At 36.2% G+C, this 11,971-nt stretch overlaps 1 protein-coding gene across 1 annotated transcript in view; it reads right to left on the reverse strand.

Moving 5' to 3' along the window:
• LOC143891189 (zinc finger BED domain-containing protein RICESLEEPER 2-like) overlaps nucleotides 1–11,151 on the reverse strand; it is a 34,779-nt gene extending 23,628 nt beyond the window's left edge. Inside the window, exons 1-7 of the mRNA XM_077395823.1 lie at nucleotides 10,797–11,151; nucleotides 10,147–10,616; nucleotides 9,410–10,060; nucleotides 9,282–9,327; nucleotides 9,181–9,199; nucleotides 9,037–9,128; nucleotides 8,844–8,883 (exon numbers count right to left, since the gene is read on the reverse strand). Of these exons, the coding sequence (XP_077251938.1) occupies nucleotides 8,844–8,883; nucleotides 9,037–9,128; nucleotides 9,181–9,199; nucleotides 9,282–9,327; nucleotides 9,410–10,060; nucleotides 10,147–10,616; nucleotides 10,797–11,151 (1,673 nt within the window). The remainder of the gene's footprint in view (nucleotides 1–8,843; nucleotides 8,884–9,036; nucleotides 9,129–9,180; nucleotides 9,200–9,281; nucleotides 9,328–9,409; nucleotides 10,061–10,146; nucleotides 10,617–10,796) is intronic.
• Between the last annotated feature and the right edge of the window lie 820 nt (nucleotides 11,152–11,971).

Here is an 11,971-nt window from a genome sequence, read left to right on the forward strand (position 1 = left end):
ATAACAACCCTCAATCAACTGGAAGAAACACTTACACAAGAAAAACAAGTCTCATCTAATTCTCTTTTGCAAAACAACAAAGGCAAGAGGCACGAAATCATGAAATTCTTATGGGCATCACAACATTGAACATGAACTTTCTAGTCTTAAATCAGCACTCAAGAAAATTACAATTTTTAGGCCATGGAATGATTACCCAAACACCAGAGAGAACTATAACCATACCTCATTTAGCGACCATTAAAGAGATATTATCACAGATCATGGGAAAAATTCACAACCTTTGAAAAACCATAACTATACTCCACTGGATGAACACCTTAAGACAATTAACACAATTTCTACCTAAATCCTCATTATATATTACCCCAAACAAAAACCGCAGAGAGGGGATTTTACAACCCTTGATTAACCACCACAATCCTCAACCAAATTCACAACCATACATCACCAAATGAGAATCAAAAGGAAGAAAATGACAACAAACCATAAGGAGTAAAATCTATCGAGCAGATTTTAAGGAAAAGAAAGATATATTACCTTCTACTCTGCTTTTCCTCAATCGACACTTGAATTCACAGATCCAGTTTCAGTCACTTCTTCGGATGAATCGGTGTCTTCTCTCCTCGAACGAAAATGCAATTCCCAAACCTTTGATTCTTTGAAGCCTTAGAAATCTAGAAAATCAGCAAGAAATACACAGAGAGGGGTTTCAAAGGAATGGGGGTGTAGATGATGGTTGATTTGGGTAGAAATGGGTTGAAGATGATGGTTGATTTGGGTAGAAATGGATTGATGATGATGAAGAAGATGGCTAATGGTTTTTTATGGAGGTGAGGCCAAGATGGGGGTAAAGATTTATGGTGATGGTGATGGTGATGGCATTGGGGTCTATTAGAACAAAGGGGAAGGAAAAAATGAAGATGGCTGATTAGAGGAATGAGGATCGGATTAGGTAATTGAAGGTGGAATAGAAGGGAGAAATTGAATGAACAGGGAAACAACTGGGTTTCGGTCTTGCTGGAATCAGTAGAAATGGTTTGTGGTCTGGGAAATGGTGGGATGATGGTTAAAAATGGAGAAAAGAGGGTTTGAGCTGATGTGGATGGGGAGTAGTGACAATGGTGGAGAAGAGGGTTTGAGAGGAAAATGAAATGGGTTTGGGGGATTTTGAGAAGTGGGAATGAGGGGCGGCTGAGAGGTGATGATAGTGGAGGTTTGGGGTTGATGAGGCCGGATTCCGGTAAGAAAACCACCAGAGAAGATGGGTAAAGGGAATCAGATTCTCTCTCTCTCTCTCTCTCACTCTCTCTGTTTTTGCCCGACGATAATGGGTTTCTCCTCCTTTCTCTCTACTGTGATTTTCAAAATGGAGAAGGGGGTTGGGGTTAAATGAGGGTTTGATTAGAGTGGGTTTAATTAGAAGGTGATGATGGTGGAGGTGTAATGGTGGTGGTGGTCTGATTTAATGGAGTTGGTTGGATTGGTGGTGGATTAATGGCAGAGACGAGAATGGGTATATGAAGATCGTGAAATGGGTTTGGGTATTGGGTTTTAGAGAGGTGGTGCTAGGGTCGGTAGAGGAGAGTAGAAGAAGAAGGTGGTGGATTATGGTGGTGATGGTGGTGGTGTTTGAGAAGGTGGAAGATGATGGAAGAGGGTTGAAGTGGGTTGAACGGAGAAGATGATGAACAAAATTAGAAATGGAGGATAAGCTATGGCTGGCCGGAGGAATGGCCGTATTCCGGCAATGATTTACCGGAGAAGATGAGGTGGAGATTAGAGGGGGTTTCGGTGATGGGGATTTAATGGTGGTGGCAGATCTAGGGTTACCCAAATGGAGGAGGGTTTGAGATGAATGGGTTTGGATCTAGGGAAGAACCAAAGGAGAAATCACGACTGGAACTCGATCGGAATTTGACCGGAGCTTTGGGGGAGATGATCGGAGAATGAGGGACAAGGGTGAAGGTTTTGAGACTTGGGTTTTTCTCTCTTCTCTCCCTCTCTGTGAACGAAAAAAACAATGAGAACCGCCTCCCCCATTTGCCCTGGTTCAATTGATATTTATGAGTAAAAAATAAAATGTTCGACCCCCTATTCTTCCCACAGACAGCCACCTCCAGCGTATTTATCACTACTCTTTTCACAGCCAAAGGGGAGGGCCTCGGGTAAGACAAACCCAAGCGAAAAATAATGTATTTGACCCCTCCCCCTTTCCATGAACAGCCCCAACTCGAGTGTATTTTTAAGACTTTTTATACTGGCACGGGGGGCCAAGTAGAAAACAAGGGGAAACTGCATTTACTAGGCAAACTGCGACGGATTCGGATGAAATTTTACGAGGACCTCAATGAGACCCTAACCTATTCTAGGAACAAATTTGGGACATTAAAATACTAGTTTGATAGGGTTTCCATCCTAACGATTCTATTAGGGTTCGGTCAAAATGGGGTGTCTACAATGACATGATCTCATACTTTGGGAAGTTAAAGACAATGTAGCAAGTCCTTTTGAAGTAATGAAGCTTAAGGAGCTGAAGCACTTTTGGAAATAGAAGTGACATCAGATTCGTAGAAATTTTTTTGAGCAATCAAACACAAATACCATGTAATTTTCTAGGCAAGTATGGAATGATCTATGACAGCAAGTTGGAGCTTTGAGTTGCAGGAGATTGACCTAATGCAAACATATGTTGGCAGATTATCATATCCCCAATGAGTATAGATTTTATTTAATGATCACAATAATATTGCCCATAGTTGTCAGTTTTATTTTGTTCCGCGTTTCGTTTTTGTCAGTGGGACAAAGCGTTTTGATGTTTCAACTATTTTGGTGTTTCATTTTGGAAAAGACCCATTGTCTGGAGATTTTTTTAATAGTTAATTTTAAAAAGAAAAGTTCTTTTAAAATATAAGAAACCATTATATCAACTAAAGTTAACAAGAAGACACAATTTTGTACTTGAAGTACCTACCTTAGTCGTAATATTGGCTCTTGATAGTCCTTATTAATATAAAATTTAGTACAAAAAGCTAATGAAACCAACTATTCATCGTACCAAATGCCAAATATAAATAGTGCAAATTTAAATAACATCACAACAAAATAAAACCTAAAAAGACAAATAAAACTTAAGATCAGTACATCTTTCCAATACACCACTTTGATGAAGGTAAAGACTATTCCCTTGAGTGTAGTATGCTTTGGAAGTACAAGCAATACAGAAAATTTGAGAAAAATGTTGTGTAGATGTCTTGGATTTTGAGAACTGATTGTGAGTCGTTTTGGACTCATAATCAATTCTATTCTTACCGAACTCATAACTCATAATCAGATGCGAGTTTCTCATAGGGATTTGAGTTTTCTTTTGATTTCTGATAGATTTTGCAAAAGTGGTTCTTTATCACAAAATCTGTTGCATTTTCGCAGAGGGCTTTTTATCCCTGTGCCTTTATCAACTATCTGCAGTTTAGATGATATTGTGTGTTAATCTTCTTTATTTATCATGTATTTATTCTTTTTTATTATTGTAGACGGCTTTATATCTCCATGTGTTAATCTGCCTTTTTTTTTTTGCAGAAATTGTGCCAGAAACTTCAATCTAATCCTAGACTTATTGAAGATACAAGGTTATTCATGATGTCTTTTTCTTTTTATACAGTTTTTGTGACTTGATTTTTATTTGTGATGGGATTCTAATGCTATTTATGAATTCAGTTGCATCATTCCAATATAGTTGAATCATTCACCTTTGCGGCATCGTCGAATCAACACCGGCGAGGGTGGGTCCAAATCTCATTCTTTTGGTTTTTACCTTTTGGATTTTAGTTCACTTCTTTAAGCCCTAAGCTCCTTTATTTCCTTATTGATTTTTACTTGTTTTAGTGGTTTCTCTTGGATCTTCTTTAACCCCTAATATCCTTTTTCGATTAACAATAGACTAGGGGTCATTGTTTTGTTTCACTGGAAGAAGAAGAGGAAGAAAGAAGGAAGAAGAATAAACAAGAAAGAAGGCAAAGCTGATATAATTTTTTTATTTAATAATTTTCATTTATATTTTCACACATATTTTCCATTTGTAGGGTTTTCCTTCTTCCTTTCTGATTTCACAATTAACAATGATTCTATTATTTAGGGTTCTTTGGGACTTTAGGGCTCTATCTCAATTTCCATATTCAACTCTCTCTCTGTCGGTCTTTCCAAAGCTCAAAGATGCTCTCTCTCTGTCTCTGTCTCTCTCTCGCTCGGAATCTCTCTCTATGTCTAATTCTAGCTTAGCTTTGTTCATTTTTATCTACTTTTGCGTTGATGCCTCTTTTTGTGGGACCCGATCCCCTGAGAGGGGCGGCGAGACCCGCCTCCCTCTCTTGGTCTCTCGTACCCACGCGATTGGCGTGTGCCTTTTATTATTGATTTAATTCATCTTTTTCGTGAACTTGGGATCACTAAAGTAATCCAAATTTGACGCAAAAGATAATGACAGAGTCACCACCTAGATGAGAGATCTAGAACCCATAAGTGACCAGAAATCTAGATTCGTTATCTGATTACGAGAATGAAAGGTATGAGGAGTTACAACCACATGCACCATTCTTGTCCGACAATCCGGTTTTCAATTCTAAAAGTCAACTCTCTTAAATATTTTTAAATGGCTCATTTATCTGTATATTAATGTGCGAATTATGTGACATCCATCCTAAAATCTAATTTCAATGTAATCTCTAATGTGTATCTTGATTTTCTTAATTTGTTTGGATTCAATCTAAGTGGATGTTCTCCTAAAATTCTAATTTGTGGGAAGTCCTATATATTTTAATTAATTCAATTAAAAAAATTAACCTACAAAACCCCACCATTTGTGGTGGGCGGACTCGTGCTCGGTATGCCATCCAAGCATCCAAAGCTGCCTACGTATCCAAGCCTCATTGGAATCAGAGTCGATCGTAGTTCGGTGCCTGAACTAAGCTACATGCCTAAGACATCTAGGACACCAATCTAGACTGGATTGACTATTTCAACAGTTTTCAAGAGATTATTTAATTCAAGTTGAGTACATTTTATTATCATAGGACTCCATCTAAGATGCTATATGGTCTTATCTAAGTGCAAGACATCCCTTAGACTAATACAGGTGAACCTACATCCGGTAACTAAGCTTGTCCTATGAAAAAAAGGGTAACTAGTGTAACTAGATCTATGACTCAATTGCTAATAATAGCAACCGGTCGTGATGAAGCTGAACTTCCTAACTCTAAGACACCCTAAAACCTAGAACGTGACGTAAGTGTTCCAAAATCATGGATCAAATGAACTTAATTTGTTTAATTACTGATTTTTAATTCTTTAAAGGTCCCTAATGTCTAAAATTTAAGAGAAATCTAAGGCTCTAAGGGCTGACATATTCTTATGCTTAGGTTGCCTTCATGGAAGGGAATCGTGCTTTCCACTCTTATACAATTTAGCACATAAATTATAACACCTGCTTGCTTGGCATATTCACAGGATTTCCGTGGATAGAAGACCTCGAAGCCAACAACATGCTATAGTTTAGATGCTTAGACTGTACAAGATGGATGCAACTAATAAACGATTATGAGCGTAACGTTTGCACCTAGAATAACCTAACACTCTAAATTACAAAGGAAACTACTAACATCGATGGTTTATGTTTAAATAATTTAAGGATTACATTCTTACTAAAAAGTTAAGATTTTCTGAAAGTTTTCATGGTTTTTGGAATTAAAATCGGTTTTTAAAGGATTTTATCAATTTGAGGCCAGATTGGTGATTTACAAAGCAACAGATAGCAAACCTATTCCAATTAAGTTAAACTTTTTACAAACACTTCCTCATAACCAGCGAAAGTTACTGTAAAAATTTCATGAAATTATGATGTGATATACTATCTAAATCCGATTTAACTAAATTTAGTTCAGATTATAAGAATTACAAAACCAACCATAGCAAATGAATTCTAAAATCATCCATAGTTCTACAATAATAGGAGGATCATGAATAAAGAATACTATAAATATTTCATGGATTTTCATCACGATTTGCTATCAATTAATGATCTCACAAAATCAGGCTATTTTGAAAGAAAAACAAAAAACACATGATTATTGAAATCCCAAAATTATGAAAAAATCACAGATGATCTAATACAAATCATAATATTTTCTATCAAAATTTTAGATATTGAAAATTAATATTCCTTCAAAAACTCAATTTTTAAGGAAAAACTTAATTGTTTTCTTGAAATCCAAACCCGTTTTAACATAAAAAAATTTAAAAATCATATTAAATCTTTATAAAAACTCCTGAAAATTTTTATCTACAATACCAGTAACATATATTACTGGTTTGTAAAGAAAAATTTCAAAAATTAACAAGTTTAGTATAAAAAAGAATTACGGCACGTAAAACGAGGCCTTGATTAGAAAATAATAAAGAAAACATATTTTTTTAAATTTTATTTCATGAAATAACCCTTTTCGGGTTACCATTCGAACAATTTTGAAATTTCTTGAGTGATCTATAAATATTAAAAAACCACTGGAAACCAAATATCGTCCAGTTTTTACTTGATTTAATACGTTTTTTATTTTATTCATCGAGAAATAACCCTTTCCGGGGTTACCATTCGAAAAATAAAACCAAAAATTAAATAAGCCAACCATGGCTGGAAATTATGTTTTTCAGTAGTTTTTTTTATCTATTTTAATCTCAGAAAATACTTATTTTAAAAAAAACTCAAAGATTTACATGACTTGCTTTGAAAACCTAATTTGAATATATATTGCAGAAAAATAAAAGGAAAATTCATTTTTAATGGAGGAAAATTAATTTTTCAGGATTTTAAAAAATTATGATTCATAGTATAACATACTAAAATTTCAATAACAAACTCATTCGTTTAGACCATATATGAAAATAAAAACCCTAAACATGCTTTTCTAAATCTAATATTACAAAGATGAAGAAAACCTACCGTTGATCGCGCTCCTTGTCTTTAGGGTACGTAGATCCAAGGTATACGCTTTGACGCACCCTTATAATCGCTAGAAAATCTCGTTGATTGATCCAAAGATCTCCAATATCACAAATATAGAAGAACAATGGAAGATGTTTAATGGATTTTTGGAGAAGAACACAATATGAGAAGAAGATGAACCAGAGCTTTCCAAAAGAGGATGAATTTTTTAGAGTAGGAAGACCAAGTTGGACCTTTTTTCAGCCCTTTCCCAAGGTTGAATTGATTTGCTTTATAGAAAGAGCCAGGGTTTGCAAAGAATAGATAGTTTCCTTTGTGGGGAGTCTCACATTAGCTAGTTTCTTATTTCTCTTCCTTATCGTTTATTCCTTTTAGTTTCTAAATCAACTTGAATTCTAATTGTGATTACTTGCAAACCAAGGCATACTATTTTGCATAAGGTAGATCTTTCAAGACTCTTCTAGAAGCTCTCACACAATGAAAACAACCTATATATGAAAGATTGCCGTCCTAAAAGGACTGTCCAACGTTGGAGCTCATGTTTTACCTATTTAGGGCCAGAATCAAGAAAAGTCGTAAACTGGAAATTTGTAGATCTCTTCGAGCTGTTCGAAATAAGTATAATCACATTTTTTTTGGATTAGTAGGTAAAATGTTATCACCATTTTACTAACCTGACCATACTAGCCCATTCTAATTATAACTCTTATTTTCATTTTTTTTCTTTTCAAAACACATCAAATATGACATCACCATCCCACCTCATCCATGTTGGGCGCCCAACTAAGTGGGCCATCCATGTGGGGCACCCACTTATGTGGCCGACCCTCATGGGTGGGTCCACTTGGGCCCCTTCCTATGTGGGCTTTGCCCAATGGGCCTTCTCACATTGGTTTCGGGTTTTTTCATAAAAATTTAATAAAAATTCTTTTAAATTCAATATTTTATGGATGGACATAACCCATGTGACCTTTATGATGCACCCCTAGCATATGGTTGAGCCATCTCTCTTGGGAAAAACAAATGTTTGGACCAAAAGGCTCTCATTTGACCAATACGCACCTGAAAAGGGACCAAAGTGCATTCAAATCAAGTTACCCTTTAAGGAGTTAAAAATAAAAAGTCTTCGTAGCCAAACTTCAAAAATAGAAACTTTTTAAGATGGCTCCTCTTGATGAGTGAAATCAAACATGATTACTTGGGATTAGGGGTGTAAACGACCCGAGCCGAGCTTGGCCAAGCTCGGCTCGGCTCGTTAATGTCAAAACTGGGCTCGGGCTCGAACTAGGCTCGAGGTCGGCCAGGCTCGTGAGCGGCTCGCGAGCCTTACCGAGCTCGTTAACAGGGGCGATTGGGCTTTTTTTTACCCGTCCTGTACAAGTTTATCAAGGAATTATGGGGTAATGGGGGTGGCAAAACCAACTCATCAATCTATGTTGAAATATGTCATAATCTTACACCAAATCAAGTACTAAGCAGGAAGGAACATAATCAAATTTTTAAAGATAAAACCCAACTCATCAACAACAATTTTTATCCCTACAAGCTACAAATTAACACCCATCATAATCAAGTTCATGGGTGTAATTGCATTCTAAACAAGAAATGAGACGATACAAATACATTGTGCTCATACTAAAACACTGGAATCTGCAGAGATTTTACCAATTTGTCTTCAAAGCTTACAGGCTATATCAAGTGATAAAAAAGCCCTTCCCAACTTGTCTAATACCAACTACACTACACAATCCCCACAAACAAGCACATATATTGTTCAATTACAACTTCAAAACAAAAATCACTATGCATGCATAGAAAATCACTACCAATCTTTCAACATAACCAATACTTTAGAGGTTCCCATAGGCCATAGCCAAAAGCCCCACCACCTACAAAACAAATAGAGAAAAATTGTTAACGAAACAACATTATGCAATTAAAGTGGCACCTCTAAAATAATTAAGGCCAACGCAACAACATTATGCAAATAATGTGTCACACCTAAAATAACAAAGGCCACAAATGCTCATTTGATTACATACCCACTATTCCAGAGGCATCACCCACTCCGTAGAAGGTTGCATGAGCATTGAGAGAAAACCCACCACAAATAACCCAAAAAAAAACCATATTCCTGCAAAAAATAGATACATGTGGGTATATGATCAACTTTAAGAGAAACCCACCACAAAAATGAATGATTACCTGAAAATAACAACAATACAACACAACCTGAATAGATAATTAGAGCTACAAAAGTAACAACATACCACAACCTATTCGGCACCATCTGGAATAACAATTCTCGTATCTTCCTCCTCGACATAATCACACTGCAAAATTTAGTGTTACATAAACAAGTAATATATAAAATAATGAAATAAAAAAAATTGCAAGTTATGATATGACACTTACCGAAGGGGGAGAGATGGCCTTTTGAGTAGCTCTAAGCCAACTACCTGAGCAAATCAAAGCATCGACCGTCTTTGGAGCTAGAGAACTTCTATACTGGTCCAATACCCTTCCTCCTGCACTAAATACAGACTCAGAAGCAACTGTAGTGATTGGTATAGTGAGTATGTCCCTTGCCATTCTTGAAAGGGTAGGAAACTTGAGTGTATTCATTTTCCACCACTCCAAACCATCAAAAAATGTTTTGTCACATTTAAAACGAATTTCCTCTAAATAAGTGTCCATCTCTGACTTGGAAGATCTAACGGTCTCCGTAGATTGGCAAAATTCTTCAAATTCATCAATTGTTTGTAAACTTTGAAATGATTGTGAATTTTGTTCAACGGTAGATTGGCGCTCGTACTTGACTACATAAATATCATACAACTCATACAACGAGTCCCGAACCATTTTGATATAAGTTTCATAATCGAAGACTGAATAGATTTTGGGGGAACAAAACTCAATTAGTTTCATCTTGTACCTAGGATCAAGGATGCTGGAAATAGCCATAAACAAATTGCAATCGCCCCAATACTTATTAAAATTTTCACCCATAATCTTTGCCATCTGTACCATATACTCATCATCAAAAAGTAAGTAGGTAGTCAACTCCTGTTTAATTTTCCACACTTCAGAAAAAAAACATTTGCAGTGGGATAAGATGTTCCTAAGAATAATTTTGTCACTCCGTTGCAAACCCCCAAAAACTTGCAAATTTTTTCTGCGTTGCCCCAATCAAGTGGAGTGAGAAGCCACTTGTAATTTGCATCTCTAGCAGCATATTGACTAAAAACATGCTTATATGTGAAGGCATGGTCAAGCATCAAATAAGTAGAGTTCCAACGAGTAGGAACATCTATGCGCAACCCTTTAGAAGTAGGAACATCTAGTTGTCTTGCAATTTCCCCAAACTTGAAAAGACGAGATGAAGATTTCTTTAAATATTTCACACTTTCCCTTATCTTTTGAATGATTGAATCAATTTCCTTAAGACCATCCTGCACCATTAAGTTAAGAATATGGGCACAACATCTAATGTGAAAAATCTTTCCCTTGTAGTGCAACTTATTCCTTGACTGGAAATTGATCTTCAATTGATCGGCAGCCACATCATTATTCCGTGCTTTATTTAATGTGATGGATTGCACATTATCTTGAATTCCCCACTCTGTTAGACATGCAGAAATGGCATCACTTATGACAACTCCAAAATGGGGTGGCTCCAACTCACAAAAGCTAATGATGCGCCTGTGTAACTTTCAACCCGAATCAACAAAATGAGCAGTTAAACACATGTATCCAATAGTTTGGTTTGATGCCCAACAATCGGATGTAAGGGAAATTCTACCAGCACCCTTGAAATTTTTTTTCAACTTCTCCTTCTCAGTTTCATAAACCTTCATGCACTCTAGTTTAATTGTGTTCCTTGACATCTTCTCATAGCTAGGATTTAAAGACTTATATAAGATGTTGAACCATGTGTATTCAACCATCTTAAACGGGTACTCATGCACAATGATCATCTTGGCAATGATTTCCCTAATCTTCATTTGGTCATATGAAGTTATAGCAAAACCTCCAAATTCAATCCCACTACCATCAGCAGGTGGAAAAGAAAGTGTAGATTGTTTGGGTCTTTTCCAACTCAAAGCTTTAGATGAACTCATATGCCTTCTAAGGGTAGATGTGGTACCACCTCTCATCTTAGTAAATGTTGATCGACAACCCTTGCATTGATGTTTTGCAACCATCTTTCCATTCTCCGTAAGTTCTGTATCCTCAAAATAAACCCAAACATCAGATTTTTTTTCCTCTTTTTGTCTACATCCGTAAGTTCTGTATCCTCAAAATAAACCCAAACATCAAATTTTTTTTCCTCTTTTTGTCTACATCCGTATCAATCTCTTGAGTCGTCTCATTCTCCCAGTCAGAAATCTGCAGATTATCATCCTCATTCACATTCTCACCAGACACTACTTCTTTAAGATTTGGGGGATTAGTTTCATTCACATATTATTGAGGTGATGGCAAAGAAGACATCTGATTAAAAAAAAAGACATAATAACTTCAAGACATATAATAAGTTTCATTCAAAGATTTTTTTCCCATAATAGCTGCAATTTGCTACTGCAAATTCACCAAGAGAAAGAATATAATGCCCTAGCCAATGAAACTCAATTGGCCAACTGGGGCTGTAAAAAACTAATGGGTTTCGAAGGGTTTGCAATCTCCGCTTTTGAAAAATCGATGAATACTTAGGTAATCTGATTTTCAAGGGTGCAACTTGGGTTGATTTTTTAAAATTTGGGTTGAGCTTTTACCATAAAATGGGCTCGGTTTCAGGTTGACTCCAATTCAATTTTTAGCAAAAGCTGAACCTAAACCCTTGATATTTGATCCAACAGCAACTTGGGTTGATTTTTGAAAATTTGGGTTGAGCTTTTACCATAAAATGGGCTCGGTTTCAGGTTGCTTCCAATTCAAGTTTTAGCAAAAGCTCAACCTAAACCCTTGATATAATGA

Source organism: Tasmannia lanceolata, unplaced genomic scaffold, assembly GCF_043159265.1.
Source record: "Tasmannia lanceolata isolate RefF3 unplaced genomic scaffold, GAP_Taslan_0.1 ptg000013l, whole genome shotgun sequence".
Taxonomy (NCBI): Eukaryota; Viridiplantae; Streptophyta; class Magnoliopsida; order Canellales; family Winteraceae; genus Tasmannia; species Tasmannia lanceolata.